A 12,169-nucleotide genomic window follows, 5' to 3' on the forward strand; every position below is an offset into this window, starting at 1 on the left:
AGGTCCCCTACTAGGCACCCTACTGTATGAGCCAGAACAGAAGGCCACTTTATGACAGCAGCTCCTATTCACACTACTTTCTAGGGGTGCAGGAAGCAAGGCTCCTAATAAGCTGATTGCCGCTGAGCCTGCATTTTGAAGGGGGTTGTCTACCCCTTTACAATAAATTACTCTGTACTTATAAGGCTAAATATGTGCTACACATTTGCAGTTCTGGATGAGAAATTAGCCACCAAGGACAAAAAGGAAAACCTAGATATCAGTCACAAAGCGTATGAAGAAGTGATTTTGGTCTGCTTCTTTCATGTGAACATCGCTCATATTCAGAACTGTCAGGAACACTCCAGAACTCAAATTTCAGAAGGGTGTACAAAATGTGGTAATTAAACAGAATATTTCTTAACATATAAAAGATTAGCCACTTTTATCTTTCTCTGAATGCCAATGCAATGAGCAAAGAGAAGACAAAGTGTCTGCTACAAAATTGCCTCTCTTGATCATTCATGCAAGTGAGTAACAATTTTGTCCAGCAATTATCTATCTGACTGAATTTTTTTTTAAGTTTATTAAAATTGACAGGGAGAAAGAAGTGAAAATCATCATTCACATTATACTGAATGATGGAGAAAAATAACAAAAGTTATAATTGAATCTTCAAATTCTTGTTCTCCATTGGTAATGACAACATACATGTTTTCTTTATTCAGAAGAGGGATCCCTGGGAATTAGTTATTGATGACCTATCATCATGTTTTTGTCTGACCTCCGATATCGCTGCCAATGATCTGTTTGAAGAGGCCACAACACTCTGACAAGAACTACAGTCTCTTTATAGTATACCAAACACAACCCTATACATTGGATAACGGCCATGCTTGGTACAGCAGCCCAATGCCATTCACTTGAATGAATGGATGTGATGTCACAGGCATAGGAAGAGGCTGACTTGAGCATTGCGGCCTCTACAAACAGCTACTTGGAGGGATTCCTTCTAGCCCTGGACACCGCATGCCTTCCCGCCTGTTCCCTGTAGCACCTCGTGAAGGGCCAGCATGCATCCCTTCCTGAGATTTAAGGGCTTTACACGTGACCTGTGCGACCAATCCCAGCTATCCTGTACCTATATAAGTGGTCCAGCCCTCTTCCCAGGTGCCTGAGCGTCAAAAGTCTCTGTGTTCTGCAAAGGTTGCTGTTGTTTGTGCCTGTGTTCCTGCATTCCTGACCCATGCTTGGATTCTAGACTTCGGTTCCTGTTTGATCCTTATCTGTCCTTTCTCGTCTCTTCTGTTGCTAACCCGGATTGCCTGACCAGCACCTGAGCTGTCTGCCCTGACCCATTGCTTGTTCAACTTCGTCTCTGCCTCATCGTTCAGTCTTGCAATGTTGCTCCAGGTTACAACGCGGCCTGTTGACTATGACTGTACCTCTGGTACCTTGCTCTGGCACCCCCTGGACCAGCTGCTTCATGTGCAAATCCACCTCAAAAGGTAGTGACATGGTGTTCCCCTCGGAAAAGCCTATTTCTACCATCAGGGGTACTGTTAAGAAAGAAAGGTTCACTTAGAAGTGCTTAGAAGAGGATGGGCACGTGGCACAGTGGGTTCACACCTGCTGGTTGGTAATACCGTCCATGTTTCATCTGTGAAGATGTCCGTGAAGAATATGCGTTTGGTACATATTTTTTTTTGCTCTCTGTGTGTAATCCGTATTTCATGGACACTGCTCAGCTGCAAATTAAATTTCCAGAGCATGACCTAACAATGGTCTGTGTAACACTGACACAACACTGATGTCATCTGTGTTGTGTCAGTAGTTTTTCATGGACTCATAGACTTCGATGGGCGTGTTTGGTCCGCATCATGGACCAAAGTAGAGCATCTCTCTGCAACTTTAACACTGACCCAGCTTTGGGTGGAAATCAGAGTCGAAATTAAACAGCTCTGTCCATTCTGTAGTGGACGGAGCTGGTTACTGCGGCGCTGATACAATTCACTTCAATGGGAGCAGCAGTATAGTAACCAGCTCCCTAGCTACTGCATAACAGCTAATCGACAAAGGTGCGGGTGTTGGACCCCCACGATCAGCCTGAGGATAGGCCATCACTTGAAAAATCCTAGACAACCCCTTTTCGGGTTATATTATGTCTGACATTCTGGTTGCTAAGGATATGCTGCCACTGTAATTTCAGGCAACAACCAGTCTGTCTCAGTCAGAACTCTCATTTAAACTGACTGGTGTGATACATTCATTCTATATGTTGTCAAGGCTCATTCAGTCTTGACAACCCCAATTCCAGAGGTAGTCATGGAGACTAATGTCACCTTCACTTCAACGACCCCATTGGCGATGCCACCTACCAGTGTCTCAGTGGAACAGAGGAGAGGTGAGTGTTTTCTTAATTGCACTTATATTTTATATTCCCCATGTGGGGCCAAGAAAGCCATTTAGCTTTGTGATTGCGCCACAATTCTCAAAATAGAAAGCAACGTCTCAATTTCTAAAAGCACCCCGGCGTTTTTCGGCATTAACTCTATATATGCCATGGCCGCAAGTCTATTGAGACGCAGAAGCAGTGTAACAAATTGCTCTGGTCCCCGTGTCTTTGTCCAGATTTATTCCAAAAATATACATTTCCTAACAAGTCTGGGCAGCGATAAATGTTTGGGCCAGGGAGACAGACGTGAAACCCTTTGTCATTGAGCTCCTGAAATGTGAGACGTTATTTTTAGCAGGCATGTAAGGGGCAGCACTGTTTGATGTACTCGATGAGGGAAATACAATGTGTGTGCTGGAGATCATGCTGGTGTTCTTGACTACGGAACTAGATTCCGCTGCCTGAAGTACCCATATTCCACATGCCAAGCAAAAGATGAATGAAGACACCCATAGTGTAATGGAGGGCTATATCATATGGGTGGTAGATCGGCCCAGGTGCTATGCAGAGACTTGGTGCTTGCACTGCTAACTCCTCCACATTGCAGGCAGTTAACAGGATGGGGGAACGTCACGCATCAATATGCTCTGGAAGCTCTGCTGATACTAATGTGCAGCATGTCAGTCACATCCCCTATGTGACATACCCTATATAGGTGTTTGTTTCTTGAGGGAAAGAAAGCCAACAAACGGGCAGGTAGCCTTACCAAAAAAGTGGTTTTATTTTTTTTTTACTTCCTAAGTTGCGTCATTTCAATGACCTAATGTAGATCTTCTACAAGAATTGTTCCCTTTACAAGCTGAAGGGCACCGATCATGTGCAAACAGAAAGGAGAGAGGGGCCGATGTGATGGTTGTGGATGACGGCACCCGTGCTCTCTATTCCAAATTACAGAAGCTAAAAAAAAAACACATAAAACTCGTTTTTTAGGATTTTCATTCACAATATTAGAACGGATGCATTTTTGGCCACAGATGCATATTACAGAAGATGTAAAGCCATGTGCACATAGTATGTATATTGGCACAGAGTCCCTACAGGTTAATTTTATGGATTATACCTTCTTAATACAAAGAAAGATGCAGAATCCATGGGTCAGAGCTAAAAAAATAAAAATAAAATCTGTGTACATATGGATTAAAAACACAGAGGTACAGTATTGCACACAGAACCATGATGCAGTCTTGTGCATGTAGTCGTAGTGCGCGCGCCGCTGTATATGACTGTAACCTTGTATTTTACAGTAAATCAAAGAATGTCAATTGTAAAATGGTGTCCTTAGGCTGCTTTCACATCTGCGCGTTTCGATTTCTGTTCTGCTTCATTATAGGAGCAGAAGAACGAAAATAACGCAAGTGCCAGATTCAGCACTTAACTGAAGCGAACTGAGCCTACGGACCTCATTGACTATAATGGGATCTGTTGGGTTTCTGTTTAGGAGAAGGATTTCGTAGTGGAGAAAAAAGTCCTAACGGAGCAGAAGAACGGAAATGTAAAAAGCGCAGATGTGAAAGCAACCTTAGGCCTCATGTAATATGGTTACATTTTTTATAGCCATAAATCCTGACCCAACCTGACTGTATAGCATCATAGGGATTTATGATCTTGTTTAGGCTACTTTCACACTAGCGTTTGGGGCTCCGCTTGTGAGCTCCGTTTGAAGGGGCTCACAAGCGGCCCCGAACGCATCCGTCCAGCCCTAATGCATTCTGAGTGGACGCGGATCCGCTCAGAATGCATCAGTCTGGCGGCGTTCAGCCTCCGCTCCGCTCAGCAGGCGGACACCTGAAAGCTGCTTGCAGCGTTCGGGTGTCCGCCTGGCCGTGCGGAGGCGAGCGGATCCATCCAGACTTATAATGGAAGTCAATGGGGACGGATCCGCTTGAAGATGACACCATATGGCTCAATCTTCAAACGGATCCGTCCCCCATTGACTTTCAATGTAAAGTCTGAACGGATCCGCTCAGACAACTTTCACACTTAGAAATTTTTCTAAGTTATAATGCAGACGGATCCGTTCTGAACGGATGCAAACGTCTGCATTATAGGAGCGGATCCGTCTGATGAAACATCAGACGGACCCGATCCGAACGCTAGTGTGAAAGTAGCCTAATCTTGCTTTAAGGCTGAGATGCAAAATGAGGCCTTAAAGGGGTTGTCTCATCATGGACAATGGAGGCATATCGCTAGGATATGCCCCCATTGTCTTAAAGGTGCGGGTCCTACCGCTGGGACCCGCATCTATATCGAGAACGGAGCCCCGCATTCATTTTCTATGGGGCCGGCGAAAATAGCCAAGTGCTGGCTCGGCTATTTCCGTCGGCCCCATAGAAATGAATGGGAGCGGGGGCCGCGCATGCGCAGTACTCTCCCATTAACTTCTATAGGGAGCCGGCTTGGTGGTGGCCGGACCGGAGTCCTCCAGCCACCTATATAGAGGCTCCGTTCTCTATATAGGTGCAGGTCCCAGCGATATGCCCCCATTGTCTATGATGAGAAAACCCCTTTAAAAGGGATTTTTAAGATTCTGAGGATTCTGTGAAAACGTCCTTAATTGTAGTTAGAAAAGCAGTAAAATTTCCAGAGCTCTCACCACTGGCTTACTCCCATAGAGTATCTAAAATATCCAGTAAACAAAACCTACAGCGCACCAGTCCTACCTCCTCTTGTTGCCCCTCTTCATCCTCTGCTCCCACCGAAATCTGGTTTTCAACTGTTTCTCTGTATTGCATAACCTAACCCTGCCAGGGCCTCTTCTTTCTTTCTCTTCCTCTTTCAGTTAGGAAAAGGTCTAATACATTTCAATCTCCTCTGAGCATAACAGTCGTACAGGGAGTCCTATTTACTAATCCTATCGAAGGTTTACAGAGACAATCTAAAGATGTGTGGCTGATGCTAGATGATAAATCTGGTGCAAGTTACTGTAGTCTAGAACTGCGTGGCAAACTTGTTGGATGAGGCAAAAAAAGTATCTAAAACAATAAGTGGTACAAAGCATGCCGGACATGATTTTTGCACATTTTGATTAGTAAATCTTCTCGCTGCCTTTTTGGCGTATATGAACCTTGGGGTCTTGGACGCCATTAGCTTTGCCCCCCGCCCCAACTGTTAGCAGCCTGCGTACTTCTGCTCCCCACACCTAGAAGGATCATGTACTGTTTTCAGATGTTCTCTCCAATTTTCAGTGGTAAGCTTTAAAGAGCATCTGTCAGAAGATTTGTAAATGAGCCTCTCGGTGCAATCGGGGTGTTGTTGTTACATCTAGAGCCACTGCGCTCTCTGCCGCAACCTTTGCACTTTGATTGACAGGGCCAGGCAGGGAAAACTTCATCATAGAGTCAGTATAAAACTGAGTCTGCTTGAATAGAACCTACCATTAGCCATCTGGCTCCAGGAGAAGTATATGGTGGGTTCAGCATGCATGTTGGTACTTGCATCCCTGGATCCGATGAAAGCTGTAATGGCACCGGACGGGGTTACAAGCAAAGTGTACTTGGCTTGCATGCTGACCTGCATTCCCTGGATTTTATGTGGCTGTCATGGCCCATGAACAGGTAGGAACAAGAGTTAGGGACCACTCATGAGACGACCTTGACGCGGTGAGTGGCTTACTATGCTTTGGCCAAAATATAAACCAATGTCTCATCCAGCATGGAGGGCAGAGTGCTGGATGTAGTGTGCGATCACATTTGCATTTTCCGTTTGTATATGTATTTCGCCATAGTGATCTGCACCTACAGGCAGGTTGTGCTGACCCAACCCCTTATTTTTTTCTTTGTAGTATATATTGGAGGCGTGGCGATCTCCTTGGAGTCATTGCACACCTGACCAGTTAATCTGTCCTTGAGGCTGGTTTTAAAGTCAGTATAAAACTGAGTCTGCTTGAATAGAACCTACCATTAGCCATCTGGCTCCAGGAGAAGTATATGGTGGGTTCAGCATGCATGTTGGTACTTGCATCCCTGGATCCGATGAAAGCTGTAATGGCACCGGACGGGGTTACAAGCAAAGTGTACTTGGCTTGCATGCTGACCTGCATTCCCTGGATTTTATGTGGCTGTCATGGCCCATGAACAGGTAGGAACAAGAGTTAGGGACCACTCATGAGACGACCTTGACGCGGTGAGTGGCTTACTATGCTTTGGCCAAAATATAAACCAATGTCTCATCCAGCATGGAGGGCAGAGTGCTGGATGTAGTGTGCGATCACATTTGCATTTTCCGTTTGTATATGTATTTCGCCATAGTGATCTGCACCTACAGGCAGGTTGTGCTGACCCAACCCCTTAAAACTTCATCATACCTGACCCTGTCAATCAAAATGCAGAGGGAGTGGCAGTTGCTGAGAGAGCCTGTCGGTGTAATGGCATTGCCCCCATTGCTCCTTGAGGCTCATTTGCATATATTAAAACATCATTTTTCTCAGCAATGCAGACACCTATGAACACACGTAACAGGTCAGCCAGTTTCACAGGTACAAATCTGCTGACAGATGCCCTTTATGTTTTTAATAAAAATGTATTGGAAGGTAAAGCAAAGTATATTTACACACAGTATACAAAATACAATGAAAATTCACATACTGAATGTACATCAGGGAATGGTACAAATGATTGTGTGCAAACCTCTCAACATGCCTCCTAGATTGTAAGCTCCGCATACCTTTTAAAGGGTAAGCTCTTCGAGCAGGACTCACATTGGTCTTGTTAAAAGTGTTCATTAGTTGCTACTTTGTAATGTGCTACTTTATTTGTACGTGTACCCTCTGAAAAGCATAGTGTTAAATATAGTGATGCTGTTACCTACCTTAGGGACATGAGGGTTAAATTCTACAGCTCGATGAATGGCCTCCACGGCATTCATTTCTGCTGTGCTCAGTCCTCTTCTAGAGGCTGTTTCAGGTGAGAATCTACAACAGTAAGAAGTCGAACGTCAATTCCTACGCAGAAACCATAAGTGGTTAAATACAAAATGACAGGAAGTCAGGAAGTGTGTCTCAGACTACCTGCAGACAGTAGTCGCACATCACAGCTCTGCCCTGATCTTAGCAAAATAAACAGCATCAAACCATCCTCTGTAAGTACTGACTTACTGTAGTTTATGCCCTATAAGATGCCCTCCCACCCGAAAGTGTGTGTGTGTGTAAGGGGGGGGGGGTGTCAGTGCATCTTATGGAGCAAATACTAATGAGCACTTCCATTATGGTACCACTCATTAGTAGAGGAGGACTGGGAAGCAGTGAATGCAGCACTCCCCGGGCTCTGCACTCACTTCCTGGTCTTCTTCTGTCGGCTCCGCGTTGTGCTGAGTGAGGACGTCAGTGCTCCGTGACCTCACGCTGTGCGGAATTGGGTCACTGCACTGCGCAGCAGGGAGAGGCAGAAGAGCTCTGGATCCCCAAAGCGGTGGCAGCATCCAAAACGGGAGAGGTAAATTGATTTTTTATTTTTTTTTGTCTGATCTGAGGTCTGAATGGAGTTCTTAACATTGGGGGTCTGATCTGAGTGTCTGAATAAGGGTCTTATCAACATGCTGGTCTGATCTGAGGTCTGAATGGGGGGGGGGGTCTTAACATTGGGGGTCTGATCTCAGTGTTTGAATAGTGTCTTATTAACATGGGGATCTGATCTGAGGTCTAAATAGGGGTCCTAACGTTGGGGGTCTGATCTAAGTGTCTGAATTGGGGTCTGATCTGAGGTGTGACTGGGGGTCTTATTAACATGGGGGTCTGATCAACATTGGGAGTCCGATATGAGGTCTAATTGGGGTCTTATTGATATTCAGGGTCTGATCTGAGGTCTGATTAACATTGTGAGTCTGATTGGGGCTCTGGTCTAAGGTCTGATGAAAAAAATGTTTTTTCTTATTTTCCTCCTCTAAAACCTAGGTGCATCTTATGGGCAGGTGCGTCTTATAGGGTGAAAAATAAGGTACCTATTGTATAATTTGTGCTTCTGACTGGAGATCTGCATTAATTAGTTCTAATTATTGCCATTACACCTTTTAACGATTTTAAAAGAGATATGTATGTCTTTTTTGGCACTTTTACTCACAAGATTTGCTTTTAAGAATTATTGGGCTTTTAGTATGTGAAAAAGAGTAAAGAATTAAATCTCAATTTTTCGGTTGCATTTCCCTTTACCTATTTTTGTTAATTAAAAAAGAAAATAGAGTAATTTTTCCCATGGTTTAGTATTTTCTTAAGATTCCCATTTGGAAATGTATGGTATATCATGAATAGACAGCAAGCCAAGCATTATCGGCTTTATCCATTCACTGCTATGGGACTTTCAAAAATACTCGCACATGCGCACTCGGCTATATTCCCATAGCTGTGAATGGAGAGGACGCCGAGTATGCACGGTGTACTTTTGATTCACAGTGGAGCCTGTTCGTGAGATGGATATGCCACATAACTGACCTGAATGGATCCAAACAAGTTTCATTGACTATAATAAAATCCTTTTGGGTAGTTGACTTTTTAGCTGAGAAAAAAGTCCTTCATGCAGGACTTTTCTCTCCACTGTTTTTGGCGGAATCTCTGAAGAAGGCACCAAACGGAGCGTCTGATGCAGATGAAAAACCTTTACTGAAGCAGCTAGTGCATGAGTTTAACCCAGTTTATGACTTTACAAGTAAGATTAGCTTATCATTTTACATGTAAGATCAATTTATCATTTACATGTGCAAATATTTACAGTACAGATGCAGGCACTAAATATAATCTCAGTTCAAAGCAAAAGGAGTCAGAAATGAGCACTCTTCACATATTCTCACTGTACTGGCATGTCATTTCCACCCACAATCTGAAACTGTGACTACCTTCATATAGTCCAGTGCATATGTATAAATCTGGAATACATTTACCTTTGTCCATCTTTAGGGGTATCCCTCATCCAGTAGACAGCGTCAGGGAAGATCTCGGCCGATCATCAGGATGGAGGGTCCTGTGTCCCCTACTTGAATGCAGCAACAATCAATCATTTGTGCTTCCACTCCATTTAAACAGGGGACATGGGACCCCTGTTCTTGGTAGGTGTCCCGGCTGTTGGACCCCCACTAATCTAACAGCTATTCCCTATCCAGCAGAGAGCGGATAACTTGTTATTACTGGAATGCGACTTGAATCCCTCCTAATGCCATGCCGGTCATTGTGGCAGCCATATTGGCTTTCTAACCAGAACGAACAGTGATATAGTATGTATAGGTTTCTATGCATGTTAAAATGAAAAATATACAATATTCCAGTTCCAGCAGGGAAATAAAAGTAAATTTCCATTCTACAAACCTGTCAGACACAGCTCTGGCTTTTAGTAATGCTGCCGTGTAACATATTGTAGCAGACTTTGGAAGACTAATATCTGCAATAATACAGAGAAAAGAAATGAGAACAAGAAATACGTACTTCTGTAGAGATAAAACAATGTATTTGAGATTATTGACGTTTATGTTTTTTCCTCCAGGACATGTCCTAAATCGATAACCACAGCTGCCAGATGAAGGCTATGGCGCCTTAGCTTCTCCAGTACCAAAGTCTAACCCCAAGTACTCCTATTAAGACATAGTACAATGCGTACAGACCATATGTAGAATCAACTCTAGTATAGATCAGAACCTCCAAGTTCATGAAGACCAGGCTATGTTGTTTCATTCTCATATAAAGTGTGGTGTTTCCATAAATCTCCCACTTCAGAGCTGCCAGGAAGATATGGGGATCCATAAAAAGCTGCATGAAGGCGAGGTTTATACGCCTGTCTGATATGTGGTCACGGTTTACAGGACTGCATGTAGAAACAGAACGACTGTGATCATTTCATGTCCACAGACTCTTCTTTGGCCTACACAACCTACTTTCCAGGGAGAGAAGGAGGCCTGGGATTTCAGGTCAGCTTTCATGTATTCTTGTCTGGAATATATGGTGACTGCTTAGGCCGCCTATTACTAAATATAACTGCACACATTTGCTTTGATATGGGGATTGCTTCTAATTCCCTAATGTTCTCCTCAGCGGTGAAACCTTTCCCTCACCCCCCCTTCCAACCTCTGACTTCTCCTTCAACTCAACTAATCCTGAGCACTGCCTGCTTGCCCCTCGCCATGTGTTATGTTCATAGCAGAGACACAATCTTTATTTCCATGCCTGATCTGACATACAGACAATGAACAAGCAGGGAGCTATTGTTCACCTTTGTGCTTTCTGTTCAGTGCATCCCCGACTGTGTAAAAATGGACAAACAGGTGAAAACGGAGTGAGACAGCATAAAGCACATTGCTGACCTCCGCTTTCATCCAGTTGGTCCCTCTACCATTACTCGCTACACACCTTTTCCAGTGTAATGTATAGTAAGATGCTGCGGACTTCATGATACAATACAGTAAATTGCTCTAATATCGAAAAATATCAGATTGGTGGGTGGGGCACCCCCAGAAGATCAGATGTTTGTAGGAACCATGGTGAACCAGACCCAAACCTCGGCATAGGTCCATAGACTGCATCCCTGGTTACTTCAGTAAAAAGGAGAGAGCTGCAGTAACCAAGGGCACTTTGGCTGTTGCAAAAGTTGCTCAGAGAGGGTCCCAAAAACCCCTTTAACTGGGAACTGCTCCATTGAATGTGAGGTGCGCTTGGCAGGCAGTATGTTAGAAAGCAGGAGGAGCTGAGCTCATTGATATCTAGTTTAGTTCCAGCGTAACTTGTCCTTTATTCACTTAAATCTCTGCTCATTCTGCGCTTAGGAGTCCAGCGGGTGGTCCTACTCAGTGACTGACCGTTATCTCTCTATGCACTCTAAGGCCTCGTGCACAACGCCATGCCGTTTTTTGCGGTCCGCAAACCGCGGATCCGCAAAAAACGGTGTCCGCCCGTATTGCCTTCCGCAATTTGCGGAACGGAACGGGCGCCGGCAATATAAATGCCTATTCTTGTCTGCAAAGCGCGGACAAGAATAGGACATGTTATATTTTTTTAACGGGGGGGCGGAACGGAGCCACGGATGCGGACAGCACACGGAGTGCTGTCCGCATCTTTTGCGGCCCCATTAAAGTGAATGGGTCCGCATCCGAGCCGCCAAAACGGCGGCTCGGATGCGGACCCAAACAACGGTCGTGTGCATGAGGCCTAATACAGAGGTCGCTGTCAGTCTCTGGGTGGGAACAGTGGTTATACACTGATCTCGCACTACCTTCATAAAGACATCATTAACACCATCATTATTTTCAGAATGCAAAGAAATGAATGAAATCAAGACTTCTACAGGGAGTGCAGAATTATTAGGCAAGTTGTATTTTTGAGGATTAATTTTATTATTGAGCAACAACCATGTTATTAATGAACCCAAAAAACTCATTAATATCAAAGCTGAATATTTTTGGAAGTAGTTTTTAGTTTGTTTTTAGTTTTAGCTATTTTAGGGGGATATCTGTGTGTGCAGGTGACTATTACTGTGCATAATTATTAGGCAACTTAACAAAAAACAAATATATACCCATTTCAATTATTTATTTTTACCAGTGAAACCAATATAACATCTCAACATTCACAAATATACATTTCTGACATTCAAAAACAAAACAAAAACAAATCAGTGACCAATATAGCCACCTTTCTTTGCAAGGACACTCAAAAGCCTGCCATCCATGGATTCTGTCAGTGTTTTGATCTGTTCACCATCAACATTGCGTGCAGCAGCAACCACAGCCTCCCAGACACTGTTCAGAGAGGTGTACTGTTTTCCC

The 12,169-nt window shown here is 44.0% G+C and overlaps 1 protein-coding gene across 2 annotated transcripts in view; it reads right to left on the reverse strand.

Moving 5' to 3' along the window:
• Positions 1-12,169, reverse strand: part of ST7L (suppression of tumorigenicity 7 like) — a 144,248-nt gene that overhangs the window by 73,469 nt on the left and 58,610 nt on the right. Inside the window, exons 10-12 of one of the 2 annotated variants that reach the window (XM_040423878.1) lie at positions 9,723-9,795; positions 7,241-7,343; positions 2,681-3,331 (exon numbers count right to left, since the gene is read on the reverse strand). In XM_040423878.1, the coding sequence (XP_040279812.1) occupies positions 3,323-3,331; positions 7,241-7,343; positions 9,723-9,795 (185 nt within the window). In that variant the 3' untranslated portion in view covers positions 2,681-3,322. Of the gene's footprint in view, positions 1-2,680; positions 3,332-7,240; positions 7,344-9,722; positions 9,796-12,169 lie in introns of those variants that run through there. The other variant, XM_040423877.1, reaches the window with a different exon arrangement.

Source organism: Bufo bufo, chromosome 3 (genome assembly GCF_905171765.1).
Source record: "Bufo bufo chromosome 3, aBufBuf1.1, whole genome shotgun sequence".
Taxonomy (NCBI): domain Eukaryota; kingdom Metazoa; phylum Chordata; class Amphibia; order Anura; family Bufonidae; genus Bufo; species Bufo bufo.